The sequence below is a fragment of the Cherax quadricarinatus genome, chromosome 56, assembly GCF_038502225.1.
Source record: "Cherax quadricarinatus isolate ZL_2023a chromosome 56, ASM3850222v1, whole genome shotgun sequence".
NCBI classification, from domain to species: Eukaryota; Metazoa; Arthropoda; class Malacostraca; order Decapoda; family Parastacidae; genus Cherax; species Cherax quadricarinatus.
Window position 1 is genome coordinate 20,500,427 of NC_091347.1, and position 16,699 is coordinate 20,517,125.

A 16,699-nucleotide genomic window follows, 5' to 3' on the forward strand; every position below is an offset into this window, starting at 1 on the left:
CAACAACCCTTCCTCAGCCCTCTGGACAAATGCCCTCCAAATAGCAAATATTCCAAACCCCTCCTTAGACTTACTCCCTAATAATTCTTACTCTCTCCCATCTTCTTTCTCTTTATACCACAAAACTCTTATACAGTAATCTTTTTACCAAATATTTAATATATTACCCTTATGAGCCCTCCAGAAGCTATCTAAATTACTGAGATCATATTCTTTTGTCTTCGTCCTGTTGGTTGGGTGAGCTGCATCTTGTTCTGTGACAGTTACACGGTTGAGGCTCAAGTTCAACACATCATGAGCAAGAGCTTGATAGGTCCATGTGTGGTGCAGTGGAGTGGCTAAGTCGACGTTGCGGTCAACAATTACTAACAGAGGTCTTTGGAAGCTATAAAGTAAAATAAAAAATAAAAGAAAGAAATTTCCTCAGATATCTTAAGAATTATCAAAACTCAAGTCTATTTACTTACTCATCTGAAAGATATAATTTTAATCTAACCCACATAAATTGCATATAGTATAGTAACCAGTATAATTTTCACCAAGGCAATCTAAAAATTGCATGTACAATATACATTATCATATCTTGCCTTAGCTGACCAGCAGCAAATGAATCTGTGCTTAGTCCAGTGAAGAAAGAATTACGAGTATCACGCAGGTTCTCTCGAAGTTTCTTGTCTAGTCGCTCCCCAACACTCTCTGCTGCATTGCCCCTCTGACAACGGATGATAGGAACCTGACCTGTAACACCCAATTTATAAGTAAACTCTGATTTGTTGAAATTATGATCTTGCATAGTCTTAGAGTAATATATAGAGTACATCAATATATTTAGGATACAAAATTTGTGACATTTAAAAGAATTACTAATTAATTTTTACTATAATTAACAGTAATACAAGTAAATGCCTTGCTCTCACCTAGGTTGACAAAAACAGAAAAAAGGCTGTCAACAATTGAATCCATGAGGAGGTCAATGTCTGAATCCTTTACATCACCACGATTTATAGCTGAAATGTAACATTTATAACTTCATTATTCAATGTAATTAAACATCCTTTAAAATAAATAAGAAAGAATTATCTTTACATTTATTATATTTACACACCAGTCATCTCCCACTGAGGCACAGAAAGAGAGAAAGGGAGAAAGAGAAAGGGAGGGAAGGAGGGAGAAAGAGAGAGAGAGAAAGAAGTGTTGTCTTGCAGAAATGCACCAACATTACTGCAACATCCTCACCCCTCCTTCAGAGTACAGGCACTGTACTTCCCACCTCCAGGACTTAAATCTGGCTAACTGGTGTCCCTGAATTTGTTCATAATTACCTTGTTCACCTTTTCTTGTTACCGAACAGCACGTTAGGTCACAAAAAAAAAAAACCCATCTCTACACATTCTGATTTAACAAGCTTACACAAGATTGTTGGAAGTTCAATCCCCTAGTACTTAAAGCCATCTTTACCCCATCCCTTCAACCCTTTCCAAGATGACCCCTACCTCTCTTTCCCTCCACTATTGATACATACACTCTACTAGTCATCCTGTTTTGCTACATCTTTTTAAGTGCCCAAACCACCTCAACAACCCCTCCTCAGCCCTCTGAATTACATTTTTGGTAACCCTGTACCTTCTTTTAATATTCACACTCGTAATTCTCTGCATAATGTTCACACAACACATTGTCCTCAAACATGACATAAATCCATGCTTCACACCCATGTAACAGTCCACTTTTTGCCTCCAGAGATGCCTCAAACTCACCTCCCATCTTTAACCACACTTTATTCTATGGATTACCTCCTTTATTCTGTGGATCATTTCTTCCTAAGCCCATCTGCCAACATTTATTTCCTGCATACTCCCTCCCTCCAATCTCTTTCGTATGTTCACTTTCAATTTCCTTCTTTTACACAACCTCCTAAATTCCTCCACCAACCTTTGCAACTTCTCTTCAAAATCTCCCTAAAAAAAATAACCTTATCAGCAAAAAAGGAATTATTACAACTCCCATTAACTTCTTTTGCAACCTCATCTATAAATACACTGAACAACCATGGTGACATCACGCATCCCTATCCAAGACCCCACCTTTAATGGAAAAATAATACCCCCACCCCATTTCTACATACCCTAAACTGAGTCTATTAGCATAAAATCTCTACTGCTTTTAGTAACCTGTTACCTATTCCATATATTGATAACATCTTATCACACACTCTAATTCTATACATGCAACAAAAAGCTCCACACCTTTATCTAAATACTGTTCACTTATGTGCTTCAATATGAACACTTGGTGTACACATCCCCTACCCTTCCTGGATCCTTCTCGTTCCTCTGCAATCCTGTTTTGTCTTACCCTTAATTCTTTCAATAATTATTCTATCATACACACTACTGTATGCACATACATGTACAGTATGGGTGCCACTATATAAATTAATACACAAGCATACTTGCATGTGTGTACTTTTTTACTTATTAACTTACCATAGTAAGACAGTGTATCAGATTTCTGATGCTTTAGTGTAAACATATCATCCTCCAAGCTTATAAAATTCACATACTGGTCGTATACCTATTGGGAGAAATAATTTACTTGTCATACAATACAATGAAAATAAGTTTTGCTTTACGGGTGCAATTAATATTTCAATCTTTTAAATTTTTTGACAATATAAAGAAAAATATTAATTCAGAAGTGATATAAGAGACCAATTCCTTGACCCTCACACTATCTAATTTCCAAATTGGAAAAATTATTTTACTGTACAAAGTCAAAATATTTTTGACATTTCTTGTCATCTAAACCTGCTTATTATCATAGGCAAGTTTAAATGGAAGGTGTAATTTAATAACTAAATAAATAATTTAATTACACACACATACACACACATGAGCAGGAAGAGTTACCTAGTAGCAACCAGTGAAGAGACAGGGTCAGGAGCTGTGACTCAACCCCTGCAACCACAACTAGGTGAGTACATGCACATATGTGCACGCACGCATGCAGACGCGCGCGCACATGCACAGGCCCAAAGACAATATGAAAATGACATAGCAGCGAAAGCCAAATCTGACCCGAAACTGTTGTACAGCCACATCAGGAGGAAAACAACAGTCAAGGACCAGGTAATCAGGCTAAGGAAGGAAGGAGGAGAGACAACAAGAAATGACCGTGACGTATGTGAAGAACTCGACAAGAGATTCAAAGAAGTGTTCACAGAGGAGACAGAAGGGACTCCAGAAAGACGGAGAGGTGGGGCACACCACAAAGTGCTGGACACAGTGCACACAACCGAGGAAGAAGTGAAGAGGCTTCTGAGTGAGCTAGATACCTCAAAGGCAATGGGGCCAGATAACATCTCCCCATGGGTATTGAGAGAGGGAGCAGAGGCGCTATGTGTACCCCTAACAACAATATTCAATACATCTATCGAAACAGGGAGATTGCCTGAGGCATGGAAGACAGCAAATGTAGTCCCAATCTTTAAAAAAGGAGACAGACATGAAGCATTAAACTACAGACCAGTGTCACTGACATGTATAGTATGCAAAATCATGGAGAAGATTATCAGGAGAAGAGTGGTGGAACACCTAGAAAGGAATGATCTCATCAACAGCAGCCAACATGGTTTCAGGGACGGGAAATCCTGTGTCACAAACCTACTGGAGTTCTATGACATGGTGACAGCAGTAAGACAAGAGAGAGAGGGGTGGGTGGATTGCATTTTCTTGGACTGCAAGAAGGCGTTTGACACAGTTCCACACAAGAGATTGGTGCAAAAACTGGAGGACCAAGCAGGGATAACAGGGAAGGCACTACAATGGATCAGGGAATACTTGTCAGGAAGACAGCAGCGAGTCATGGTACGTGGCGAGGTGTCAGAGTGGGCACCTGTGACCAGCGGGGTCCCGCAGGGGTCAGTCCTAGGACCAGTGCTGTTTCTGGTATTTGTGAACGACATGACGGAAGGAATAGACTCTGAGGTGTCCCTGTTTGCAGATGATGTGAAGTTGATGAGAAGAATTCACTCGATCGAAGACCAGGCAGAACTACAAAGGGATCTGGACAGGCTGCAGACCTGGTCCAGCAATTGGCTCCTGGAGTTCAATCCCACCAAGTGCAAAGTCATGAAGATTGGGGAAGGGCAAAGAAGGCCGCAGACGGAGTACAGTCTAGGGGGTCAGAGACTACAAACCTCAATCAAGGAAAAAGATCTTGGGGTGAGTATAACACCAGGCACATCTCCTGAAGCGCACATCAACCAAATAACTGCTGCAGCATATGGGCGCCTAGCAAACCTCAGAACAGCATTCCGACATCTTAATAAGGAATCATTCAGGACCCTGTACACCGTGTACGTTAGGCCCATATTGGAGTATGCGGCACCAGTTTGGAACCCACACCTAGCCAAGCACGTGAAGAAACTAGAGAAAGTGCAAAGGTTTGCAACAAGACTAGTCCCAGAGCTAAGAGGTATGTCCTACGAGGAGAGGTTAAGGGAAATCAACCTGACGACACTGGAGGACAGGAGAGATAGGGGGGACATGATAATGACATACAAAATACTGAGAGGAATTGACAAGGTGGACAAAGACAGGATGTTCCAGAGATTGGACACAGTAACAAGGGGACACAGTTGGAAGCTGAAGACACAGATGAATCACAGGGATGTTAGGAAGTATTTCTTCAGCCACAGAGTAGTCAGTAAGTGGAATAGTTTGAGAAGCGATGTAGTGGAGGCAGGATCCATACATAGCTTTAAGCAGAGGTATGATAAAGCTCACGGCTCAGGGAGAGTGACCTAGTAGCGATCAGTGAAGAGGCGGGGCCAGGAGCTCGGACTCGACCCCCGCAACCTCAACTAGGTGAGTACAACCTCAACTAGGTGAGTACACACACACACACACACACGCATACACGCACGCACACACACGTACGTATATACGTACATACATACTTTCTTAATACTTCCTTGGCATCCAGCTTGTAATGCAGCTAAGGCTAGATCCTCCATTTTTTGTCGACTGATTGGAGAGATGAAATTGAGATAGTACGCAGAGTAGAGGCCATCATTAAAATCCTGCCCTATTCTTATCAAATTTTCTTCTGTTGGCTGACAAAAGTATATGGCAGGTACATCAGGAACTTCACCTCGTTCACTATGGAGTAACCTGAATAATACAATTAGTACATAACGGTATTAGTTACAATATACAATACAGTATAATGTATTATACCTAAAAAAAATTATTTTTCTCTACAAATCAACATAAACCATCATAGCAAAATTCTAAAAGGCTAAGTTTCGCTTCACACGCTGAGGGCCCAGGTTTGATTCCCGGCGGGGTGGAAACACTTCGATGCATTTCCTTACACCTGTTGTCCTGTTCGCCTAGCAAGTAGATACCTTCGTGTTAGTCAACTGGTGTGTCGCATCCTGGGGACAACACTGAGGACCCCAATGGAAATAAGACAGACAGTTCCTTGATGATGCATTGCCTTTCTTGGGTTATCCTGGGTGGCTAACCCTCCAGGGTTAAAAATTCAAAGAAAATCTTAACATAAACGTGATATTCATAAATTTTTACCTATAACATACAGCTGAAGAATTCTCATTATATATTATATTCCTTTTTAACACACCGGCCTTCCCTCACCAAGGAAGGACGACCCGAAAAAGAAGAAACAAAAGCTTTTCGTCTTTTTACGCTTAGTAATTTATACAGGAGAAGGAGTTACTTTTAATGCATATATACTACTTTACAAAAAACAAAGAATATCAGCAAGATGTGGCTAAGTAATTCCTTACATGTGCAGTGTGATGCCCATTTCACGTAGATCTTTGACTGAGAGGAGTGGAGAGATGATATCTTGCCCATGTTTATCGTAGATCAACACAGCGAATGTTGTTTCACTTCCCACATTGGTGTTTCCTACACCGGTGTTCAAATTTACTATGCGTCGCAGTGATGCTTTAAAAATATAACACAATTAATTATAATATTACCCAATTTCTTTTCCTATGATTCCAAAATACTACTTGCTTCAGGAATCTCAAGTACAGTATGTATGTTCTATGAAGAAGGATTGCATCTTATTCTGTGGATGCAGTTTAAATACAGCCTCTCCTCATTCAATGATGGAATTTCATTCCTAAGACCACATCAGTAAACGAATTTGTCACTAAGTGAGGAGCATACTATAATGGTAGTGCGTTTGTGTCAACAATCTTTGATATTGTTTTAATGTCACCTTTGCACCACTTATAACATATCTGGTATACGTATTTTTAAATGTTTATACAGTAGTGTACTGTATATGTATTATAATAAACAGAATAGAGGAAATCAGGTCTAATACGCATTAATGAGGTATGTATACTGATCAGAGAGCCCGTTATAAGTCTGAGTCGTCGGTAAACGAGTACATCACTAAGTGAGAAAAGGCTGTACTGTATAAATTTAACTGGGAATTAGAGCATCACCGATTAGTTTAATTTTTTATTTAAATAAACTACGTACAGAAGAACTACAATATATATTAGCAATATTTTTATTTTCAATCAAATAAATACAGTCATTCAGACAAAGTGACATTTAGTGATAACTTAACCTCTGATAACACTACATTCTATACCCGTAGCAATGAGCTATGCATATCTTACGTCTACTGTACACCAGTAGTGTGTTGCTTTATAACTTTATCATTGTACATTTTGTATATTGTACTTAGCAGGTAGCAAAACTTTGGGGTCCAGTCCCTGGACCCATTATGTACCTCTGTAATTTTAACTACCACCCATAGGATGGGTATGGGGGTGCATAATAAATATATTAAACTAACTAAACAGCTATGAAGTAGAACATTTAGCTCAAAATAAAAAAGATCTGGGTTCAATCCTGGATAAGCAAAACATAATATTATTATTAACACACTGGCCAATTCCCACCAAGGCAGGGTGGCCTGAAAAAGAAAAACTTTCACCATCATTCACTCCATCACTGTCTTGCCAGAAGGGTGCTTTACACTACAGTTTTTAAACTGCAACATTAACACCCCTCCTTTAGAGTGCACACACACATACCTGGAGTTTACCTGGAGAGAGTTCCGGGGGTCAACGCCCCTGCGGCCCAGTCCGTGACCATGCCTCCTGGTGGATCAGAGCCTGATCAATCAGGCTGTTACTGCTGGCTGCACGCAAACCAACATACGAGCCACAGCCCGGCTGGTCAGGAACCGACTTTAGGTGCTTGTCCAGTGCCAGCTTGAAGACTGCCAGGGGTTTGTTGGTAATACCCCTTATGTATGCTGGGAGGCAGCTGAACAGTCTCGGGCCCCTGACACTTATTGTATGGTCTCTTAACGTGCTAGTGACATAATAATAATAATAAATTTATTTCTTTTCTGCAGTATACAGGTAACATAGTTTATGTGTAATAAAATATTGTTAGGCACAAAAGAAAACCACTAACATGAAGAGTATTTCGGGCAAGTGTCCTACACTTGTTGCCTTCATTCCCGGTAAATAGATTCCCAGGTGTTAGTTGACTTCTGGGTTGTAGTCTAAGGAAGAAGGACCCAAGGACCCTAATGAACACAAGTCACGGTGCTTTTCTTTAGCTTATCCCGGGAAATTAACCTTCTTGATTAATAATCCAAATCATGTATTATAGTCTTCTTAGTTTGCCTCTGGTTAGAAGCCTATAGATCTATAGATCTATTAATGAAAATAAGATACCAGATATACTAAGCAAATTTCCTAAATTTGCTTGTAACAGATAAGTGAACTGTAGATATGTAGATAAATAAAAACCCATATGTACCCCTGGTAACCCTTTTGGGGCCTAGTTCCTGGGCTTTTTGTGTATCCATATGCTGTTGTGCCACCGTCCCCAGGATGGATATGGGGTGCACAATAAACTAGCCACTTCGGTGGCAAAATCTAAAAAAAAAAAAAAATCTGGCATTAATATGTCAGGGTTAAAGATAACATAAACCAGTGTTAATGGGTTTGTTTACTTTAAATAATGTTTAAAAGAACTGTAAAATAATAATGCCACTGTAAACAATTTACATTTAAAATATTTTTGAGAAGTTTTAGGGATATCTTAGGTTAAGCCATCATACAATGCCACCTTGAATACTTACATTAATGATATACAACAGTTTAATACAAAATGCAAATTATAACACAGAAATACCGATGTATGTGGCTTGCTTATAAAATACAAGAATACAAAATATAAATTTTTATTTCTTTATGTGGGATAAGATAATGCAGTGTATATGTAAGAAAATATTTTTAAGCACATAAGAATGCCAATAATATACAATGCATTTCTGGCAAATTAATTCTAATACTGAAAAACTACTTAAGATTTAAACATAATTCTTAAATAAAGAACTAATTTAATAACACATGCAAATTAAATTTCAAAATTACTCACTAATGATTAATTCTTTATTTCTTTCTCCCTCTTAAGAAAAAAGTTACATTACTGCAAGACATCAAGATAACAATTAAATCAAACATTTTAACAGTAATATATACAGCAAACACCATCATATGGACAACTCCAAATTTGCAAAATCTATTAATACATGAATATTAAAAATTTATAACCTAAATATGTCACTCTCCAAATCACAATTTTACACATTAATTACAAAACTTATATGACAATATGTTAATAAAAATTCCACCGCTGGATATACGAAGGAAAAATATTCTTGAAAATACTGAAGTGTTAAAAGAAGTGTTATCTCCCTCCTGGGTATATATCATGTATTAATTTATCTATATCACCGCCTCTGTTATAATATTAAACTCTTAAGTAATGTTTCTGAGCGAATATGTTAATGTGAGGACTGAAACAAGTTATATTACCGATCTGTTTATCCCTCAGAGAAGCCGCCATGACCAGCTGACGTGGCTGACACTGTGATACTGGCGAGGGTGGTAGCACCTAGTGGCTGACACTGGTACTGGCGAGGGTGGTAGCACCTAGTGGCTGACACTGTGATACTGGCGAGGGTGGTAGCACCTAGTGGCTGACACTGGTACTGGCGAGGGTGGTAGCACCTAGTGGCTGACACTGCTGACACTGGTACTGGCGAGGGTGGTAGCACCTAGTGGCTGACACTGGTACTGGCGAGGGTGGTAGCACCTAGACACCTAGTGGCTGACACTGTGATACTGGCGAGGGTGGTAGCACCTAGTGGCTGACACTGCTGACACTGGTACTGGCGAGGGTGGTAGCACCTAGTGGCTGACACTGTGATACTGGCGAGGGTGGTAGCACCTAGTGGCTGACACTGTGATACTGGCGAGGGTGGTAGCACCTAGTGGCTGACACTGGTACTGGCGAGGGTGGTAGCACTAGTGGCTAGTGGCTGACACTGGCTGACACTGGTACTGGCGAGGGTGGTAGCACCTAGTGGCTGACACTGTGATACTGGCGAGGGTGGTAGCACCTAGTGGCTGACACTGGTACTGGCGAGGGTGGTAGCACCTAGTGGCTGACACTGTGATACTGGCGAGGGTGGTAGCACCTAGTGGCTGACACTGTGATACTGGCGAGGGTGGTAGCACCTAGTGGCTGACACTGTGATACTGGCGAGGGTGGTAGCACCTAGTGGCTGACACTGTGATACTGGCGAGGGTGGTAGCACCTAGTGGCTGACACTGTGATACTGGCGAGGGTGGTAGCACCTAGTGGCTGACACTGTGATACTGGCGAGGGTGGTAGCACCTAGTGGCTGACACTGGTACTGGCGAGGGTGGTAGCACCTAGTGGCTGACACTGTGATACTGGCGAGGGTGGTAGCACCTAGTGGCTGACACTGTGATACTGGCGAGGGTGGTAGCACCTAGTGGCTGACACTGTGATACTGGCGAGGGTGGTAGCACCTAGTGGCTGACACTGTGATACTGGCGAGGGTGGTAGCACCTAGTGGCTGACACTGTGATACTGGCGAGGGTGGTAGCACCTAGTGGCTGACACTGTGATACTGGCGAGGGTGGTAGCACCTAGTGGCTGACACTGTGATACTGGCGAGGGTGGTAGCACCTAGTGGCTGACACTGTGATACTGGCGAGGGTGGTAGCACCTAGTGGCTGACACTGGTACTGGCGAGGGTGGTAGCATCTAGTGGCTGACACTGGTACTGGCGAGGGTGGTAGCACCTAGTGGCTGACACTGGCACTGGCGAGGGTGGTAGCACCTAGTGGCTGACACTGTGGTACTGGCGAGGGTGGTAGCACCTAGTGGCTGACACTGTGATACTGGCGAGGGTGGTAGCACCTAGTGGCTGACACTGTGATACTGGCGAGGGTGGTAGCACCTAGTGGCTGACACTGTGATACTGGCGAGGGTGGTAGCACCTAGTGGCTGACACTGGTACTGGCGAAGGTGGTAGCACCTAGTGGCTCACACTGGTACTGGCGAGGGTGGTAGCACCTAGTGGCTGACACTGTGATACTGGCGAGGGTGGTAGCACCTAGTGACTGACACTGTGATACTGGCGAGGGTGGTAGCACCTAGTGGCTGACACTGTGATACTGGCGAGGGTGGTAGCACCTAGTGGCTGACACTGGTACTGGCGAGGGTGGTAGCATCTAGTGGCTGACACTGGTACTGGCGAGGGTGGTAGCACCTAGTGGCTGACACTGTGATACTGGCGAGGGTGGTAGCACCTAGTGGCTGACACTGTGATACTGGCGAGGGTGGTAGCACCTAGTGGCTGACACTGTGATACTGGCGAGGGTGGTAGCACCTAGTGGCTGACACTGTGATACTGGCGAGGGTGGTAGCACCTAGTGGCTGACACTGGTACTGGCGAGGGTGGTAGCATCTAGTGGCTGACACTGTGATACTGGCGAGGGTGGTAGCACCTAGTGGCTGACACTGTGATACTGGCGAGGGTGGTAGCACCTAGTGGCTGACACTGTGATACTGGCGAGGGTGGTAGCACCTAGTGGCTGACACTGTGATACTGGCGAGGGTGGTAGCACCTAGTGGCTGACACTGTGATACTGGCGAGGGTGGTAGCACCTAGTGGCTGACACTGTGATACTGGCGAGGGTGGTAGCACCTAGTGGCTGACACTGTGATACTGGCGAGGGTGGTAGCACCTAGTGGCTGACACTGTGATACTGGCGAGGGTGGTAGCACCTAGTGGCTGACACTGTGAGACTGGCGAGTGGTAGCACCTAGTGGCTGTAGCACCTAGTGGCTGACACTGGTACTGGCGAGGGTGGTAGCACCTAGTGGCTGACACTGTGATACTGGCGAGGGTGGTAGCACCTAGTGGCTGACACTGTGATACTGGCGAGGGTGGTAGCACCTAGTGGCTGACACTGTGATACTGGCGAGGGTGGTAGCACCTAGTGGCTGACACTGGTACTGGCGAGGGTGGTAGCACCTAGTGGCTGACACTGGTACTGGCGAGGGTGGTAGCATCTAGTGGCTGACACTGGTACTGGCGAGGGTGGTAGCACCTAGTGGCTGACACTGTGATACTGGCGAGGGTGGTAGCACCTAGTGGCTGACACTGTGATACTGGCGAGGGTGGTAGCACCTAGTGGCTGACACTGGTACTGGCGAGGGTGGTAGCACCTAGTGGCTGACACTGGTACTGGCGAGGGTGGTAGCACCTAGTGGCTGACACTGGTACTGGCGAGGGTGGTAGCACCTAGTGGCTGACACTGTGATACTGGCGAGGGTGGTAGCACCTAGTGGCTGACACTGTGATACTGGCGAGGGTGGTAGCACCTAGTGGCTGACACTGTGATACTGGCGAGGTTGGTAGCACCTAGTGGCTGACACTGGTACTGGCGAGGGTGGTAGCACCTAGTGGCTGACACTGGTATTGGCGAGGGTGGTAGCATCTAGTGGCTGACACTGTGATACTGGCGAGGGTGGTAGCACCTAGTGGCTGACACTGTGATACTGGCGAGGGTGGTAGCACCTAGTGACTGACACTGTGATACTGGCGAGGGTGGTAGCACCTAGTGGCTGACACTGTGATACTGGCGAGGGTGGTAGCACCTAGTGGCTGACACTGGTACTGGCGAGGGTGGTAGCACCTAGTGGCTGACACTGGTACTGGCGAGGGTGGTAGCATCTAGTGGCTGACACTGGTACTGGCGAGGGTGGTAGCACCTAGTGGCTGACACTGTGATACTGGCGAGGGTGGTAGCACCTAGTGGCTGACACTGTGATACTGGCGAGGGTGGTAGCACCTAGTGGCTGACACTGTGATACTGGCGAGGTTGGTAGCACCTAGTGGCTGACACTGGTACTGGCGAGGGTGGTAGCACCTAGTGGCTGACACTGGTATTGGCGAGGGTGGTAGCATCTAGTGGCTGACACTGTGATACTGGCGAGGGTGGTAGCACCTAGTGGCTGACACTGTGATACTGGCGAGGGTGGTAGCACCTAGTGACTGACACTGTGATACTGGCGAGGGTGGTAGCACCTAGTGGCTGACACTGTGATACTGGCGAGGGTGGTAGCACCTAGTGGCTGACACTGTGATACTGGCGAGGGTGGTAGCACCTAGTGGCTGACACTGTGATACTGGCGAGGGTGGTAGCACCTAGTGGCTGACACTGTGATACTGGCGAGGGTGGTAGCACCTAGTGGCTGACACTGTGATACTGGCGAGGGTGGTAGCACCTAGTGGCTGACACTGTGATACTGGCGAGGGTGGTAGCACCTAGTGGCTGACACTGGTACTGGCGAAGGTGGTAGCACCTAGTGGCTGACACTGGTACTGGCGAGGGTGGTAGCACCTAGTGGCTGACACTGTGATACTGGCGAGGGTGGTAGCACCTAGTGACTGACACTGTGATACTGGCGAGGGTGGTAGCACCTAGTGGCTGACACTGTGATACTGGCGAGGGTGGTAGCACCTAGTGGCTGACACTGGTACTGGCGAGGGTGGTAGCACCTAGTGGCTGACACTGGTACTGGCGAGGGTGGTAGCATCTAGTGGCTGACACTGGTACTGGCGAGGGTGGTAGCACCTAGTGGCTGACACTGTGATACTGGCGAGGTTGGTAGCACCTAGTGGCTGACACTGGTACTGGCGAGGGTGGTAGCACCTAGTGGCTGACACTGGTACTGGCGAGGGTGGTAGCATCTAGTGGCTGACACTGTGATACTGGCGAGGGTGGTAGCACCTAGTGGCTGACACTGTGATACTGGCGAGGGTGGTAGCACCTAGTGGCTGACACTGTGATACTGGCGAGGGTGGTAGCACCTAGTGGCTGACACTGTGATACTGGCGAGGGTGGTAGCACCTAGTGGCTGACACTGGTACTGGCGAGGGTGGTAGCATCTAGTGGCTGACACTGGTACTGGCGAGGGTGGTAGCATCTAGTGGCTGACACTGGTACTGGCGAGGGTGGTAGCACCTAGTGGCTGACACTGTGATACTGGCGAGGGTGGTAGCACCTAGTGGCTGACACTGTGATACTGGCGAGGGTGGTAGCACCTAGTGGCTGACACTGTGATACTGGCGAGGGTGGTAGCACCTAGTGGCTGACACTGTGATACTGGCGAGGGTGGTAGCACCTAGTGGCTGACACTGGTACTGGCGAGGGTGGTAGCATCTAGTGGCTGACACTGGTACTGGCGAGGGTGGTAGCACCTAGTGGCTGACACTGGCACTGGCGAGGGTGGTAGCACCTAGTGGCTGACACTGTGGTACTGGCGAGGGTGGTAGCACCTAGTGGCTGACACTGTGATACTGGCGAGAGTGGTAGCACCTAGTGACTGACACTGTGATACTGGCGAGGGTGGTAGCACCTAGTGACTGACACTAGTACTGGCTAGGGTGGGAGCACCTAGCGGCTGACACTGGTACTGGCGAGGGTGGTAGCATCTAGTGGCTGACACTGGTACTGGCGAGGGTGGTAGCACCTAGTGGCTGACACTGTGATGCTGGCGAGGGTGGTAGCACCTAGTGGCTGACACTGTGATACTGGCGAGGGTGGTAGCACCTAGTGGCTGACACTGTGATACTGGCGAGGGTGGTAGCACCTAGTGGCTGACACTGTGATACTGGCGAGGGTGGTAGCACCTAGTGGCTGACACTGATACTGGCGAGGGTGGTAGCACCTAGTGGCTGACACTGGTACTGGCGAGGGTGGTAGCATCTAGTGGCTGACACTGGTACTGGCGAGGGTGGTAGCACCTAGTGGCTGACACTGGCACTGGCGAGGGTGGTAGCACCTAGTGGCTGACACTGTGGTACTGGCGAGGGTGGTAGCACCTAGTGGCTGACACTGTGATACTGGCGAGAGTGGTAGCACCTAGTGACTGACACTGTGATACTGGCGAGGGTGGTAGCACCTAGTGACTGACACTAGTACTGGCTAGGGTTGGAGCACCTAGTGGCTGACACTGGTACTGGCGAGGGTGGTAGTACCTAGTGGCTGACACTGTGATACTGGCGAGGGTGGTAGCACCTAGTGGCTGACACTGTGATACTGGCGAGGGTGGTAGCACCTAGTGACTGATACTGTGATACTGGCGAGGGTGGTAGCACCTAGTGGCTGACACTGGTACTGGCGAGGGAGGTAGCACCTAGTGACTGACACTGTGATACTGGCGAGGGTGGTAGCACCTAGTGGCTGATACTGTGATACTGGCGAGGGTGGTAGCACCTAGTGACTGACACTGGTACTGGCGAGGGTGGTAGCACCTAGTGACTGACACTGGTACTGGCGAGGGTGGTAGCACCTAGTGGCTGACACTGTGATACTGGCGAGGGTGGTAGCACCTAGTGGCTGACACGATGATACTGGCGAGGGTGGTAGCACCTAGTGACTGACACTGGTACTGGTGAGGGTGGTAGCACCTAGTGGCTGACACTGTGATACTGGCGAGGGTGGTAGCACCTAGTGACTGACACAGGTACTGGCGAGGGTGGCAGCACCTAGTGGCTGACACTGTGATACTGGCGAGGTGGTTGCACCTAGTAACTGACACTGGTACTGGCGAGGGTGGTAGCACCTAGTGACTGACACTGTGATACTGGCGAGGGTGGTAGCACCTAGTGGCTGACACTAGTACTGGCGAGGGTGGTAGCACCTAGTGACTGACAGTGGTACTGGCGAGGGTGGTAGCACCTAGTGACTGACACTGTGGTACTGGCGAGGGTGGTAGCACCTAGTGGCTGACACTGGCACTGGCGAGGGTGGTAGTACCTAGTGGCTGACACTGTGATACTGGCGAGGGTGGTAGCACCTAGTGGCTGACACGGGTACTGGCGAGGGTGGTAGCACCTAGTGACTGACACTAGTACTGGCGAAGGTGGTAGCACCTAGTGGCTGACACTATGATACTGGCGAGGGTGGTAGCACCTAGTGGCTGACACTGGTACTGGCGAGGGTGGTAGCACCTAGTGGCTGACACTGTGATACTGGCGAGGGTAGTAGCACCTAGTGACTGACACTGTGATACTGGCGAGGGTGGTAGCACCTAGTGACTGACACTGGTACTGGCGAGGGTGGTAGCACCTAGTGGCTGACACTGTGATACTGGCGAGGGTGGTAGCACCTAGTGACTGACACTGTGATACTGGCGAGGGTGGTAGCACCTAGTGACTGACACTAGTACTGGCTAGGGTGGGAGCACCTAGTGGCTGACACTGGTACTGGCGAGGGTGGTAGTATCTAGTGGCTGACACTGTGATACTGGCGAGGGTGGTAGCACCTAGTGGCTGACACTGGTACTGGCGAGGGTGGGAGCACCTAGTAGCTGACACTGGTACTGGCGAGGGTGGGAGCACCTAGTGGCTGACACTGTGGTACTGGCGAGGGTAGGAGCACCTTATGGCTGACATTGTGGTACTGGCGAGGGTGGGAGCACCTAGTGGCTGACACTGTGGTACTGGCGAGGGTGGGAGCACCTAATGGCTGACATTGTGGTACTGGCGAGGGTGGGAGCACCTAGTAGATGGGTAGACTGAATTTTCTTTTGCTGTAAGAAGGCTTTAGACACAGCATCTCACAAGAGACTTGTACAAAAGCTAAAGGACCAGGCTGGAATACCAAGGAAAGCACAACAATGGATCAGGGAATAACTGACATGAAGGAAACATGTGTTTACCTGGAGAGAGTTCCGGGGGTCAACGCCCCCGCGGCCCGGTCTGTGACCAGGCCTCCTGGTGGATCAGAGCCTGATCAACCAGGCTGTTGCTGCTGGCTGCACGCAAACCAACGTACGAGCCACAGCCCGGCTGGTCAGGAACCGACTTTAGGTGCTTTTCCAGTGCCAGCTTGAAGACTGCCAGGGGTCTGTTGGTAATCCCCCTTATGTATGCTGGGAGGCAGTTGAACAGTCTCGGGCCCCTGACACTTATTGTATGGTCTCTTAACGTGCTATTGACACCCCTGCTTTTCATTGGGGGGATGTTGCATCGTCTGCCAAGTCTTTTGCTTTCGTAGTGAGTGATTTTCGTGTGCAAGTTCGGTACTAGTCCCTCTAGGATTTTCCAGGTGTATATAATCATGTATCTCTCCCTCCTGCGTTCCAGGGAATACAGGTTTAGGAACCTCAAGCGCTCCCAGTAATTGAGGTGTTTTATCTCCGTTATGCACGCCGTGAAGGTTCTCTGTACATTTTCTAGGTCAGCAATTTCGCCTGCCTTGAAAGGTGCTGTTAGTGTGCAGCAATATTTCAGC

General features: G+C 47.2%; 1 protein-coding gene across 1 annotated transcript in view; it reads right to left on the reverse strand.

Annotated features, from left to right (window-relative positions):
• Slh (sec1 family domain containing Slh) overlaps positions 1-9,068 on the reverse strand; it is a 30,579-nt gene extending 21,511 nt beyond the window's left edge. The window contains exons 1-7 of the mRNA XM_070097154.1: positions 8,891-9,068; positions 5,813-5,975; positions 4,961-5,174; positions 2,487-2,574; positions 918-1,007; positions 588-738; positions 168-385 (exon numbers count right to left, since the gene is read on the reverse strand). Coding sequence (XP_069953255.1) covers positions 168-385; positions 588-738; positions 918-1,007; positions 2,487-2,574; positions 4,961-5,174; positions 5,813-5,975; positions 8,891-8,921 — 955 coding nt within the window. The 5' untranslated portion in view covers positions 8,922-9,068. The remainder of the gene's footprint in view (positions 1-167; positions 386-587; positions 739-917; positions 1,008-2,486; positions 2,575-4,960; positions 5,175-5,812; positions 5,976-8,890) is intronic.
• Between the last annotated feature and the right edge of the window lie 7,631 nt (positions 9,069-16,699).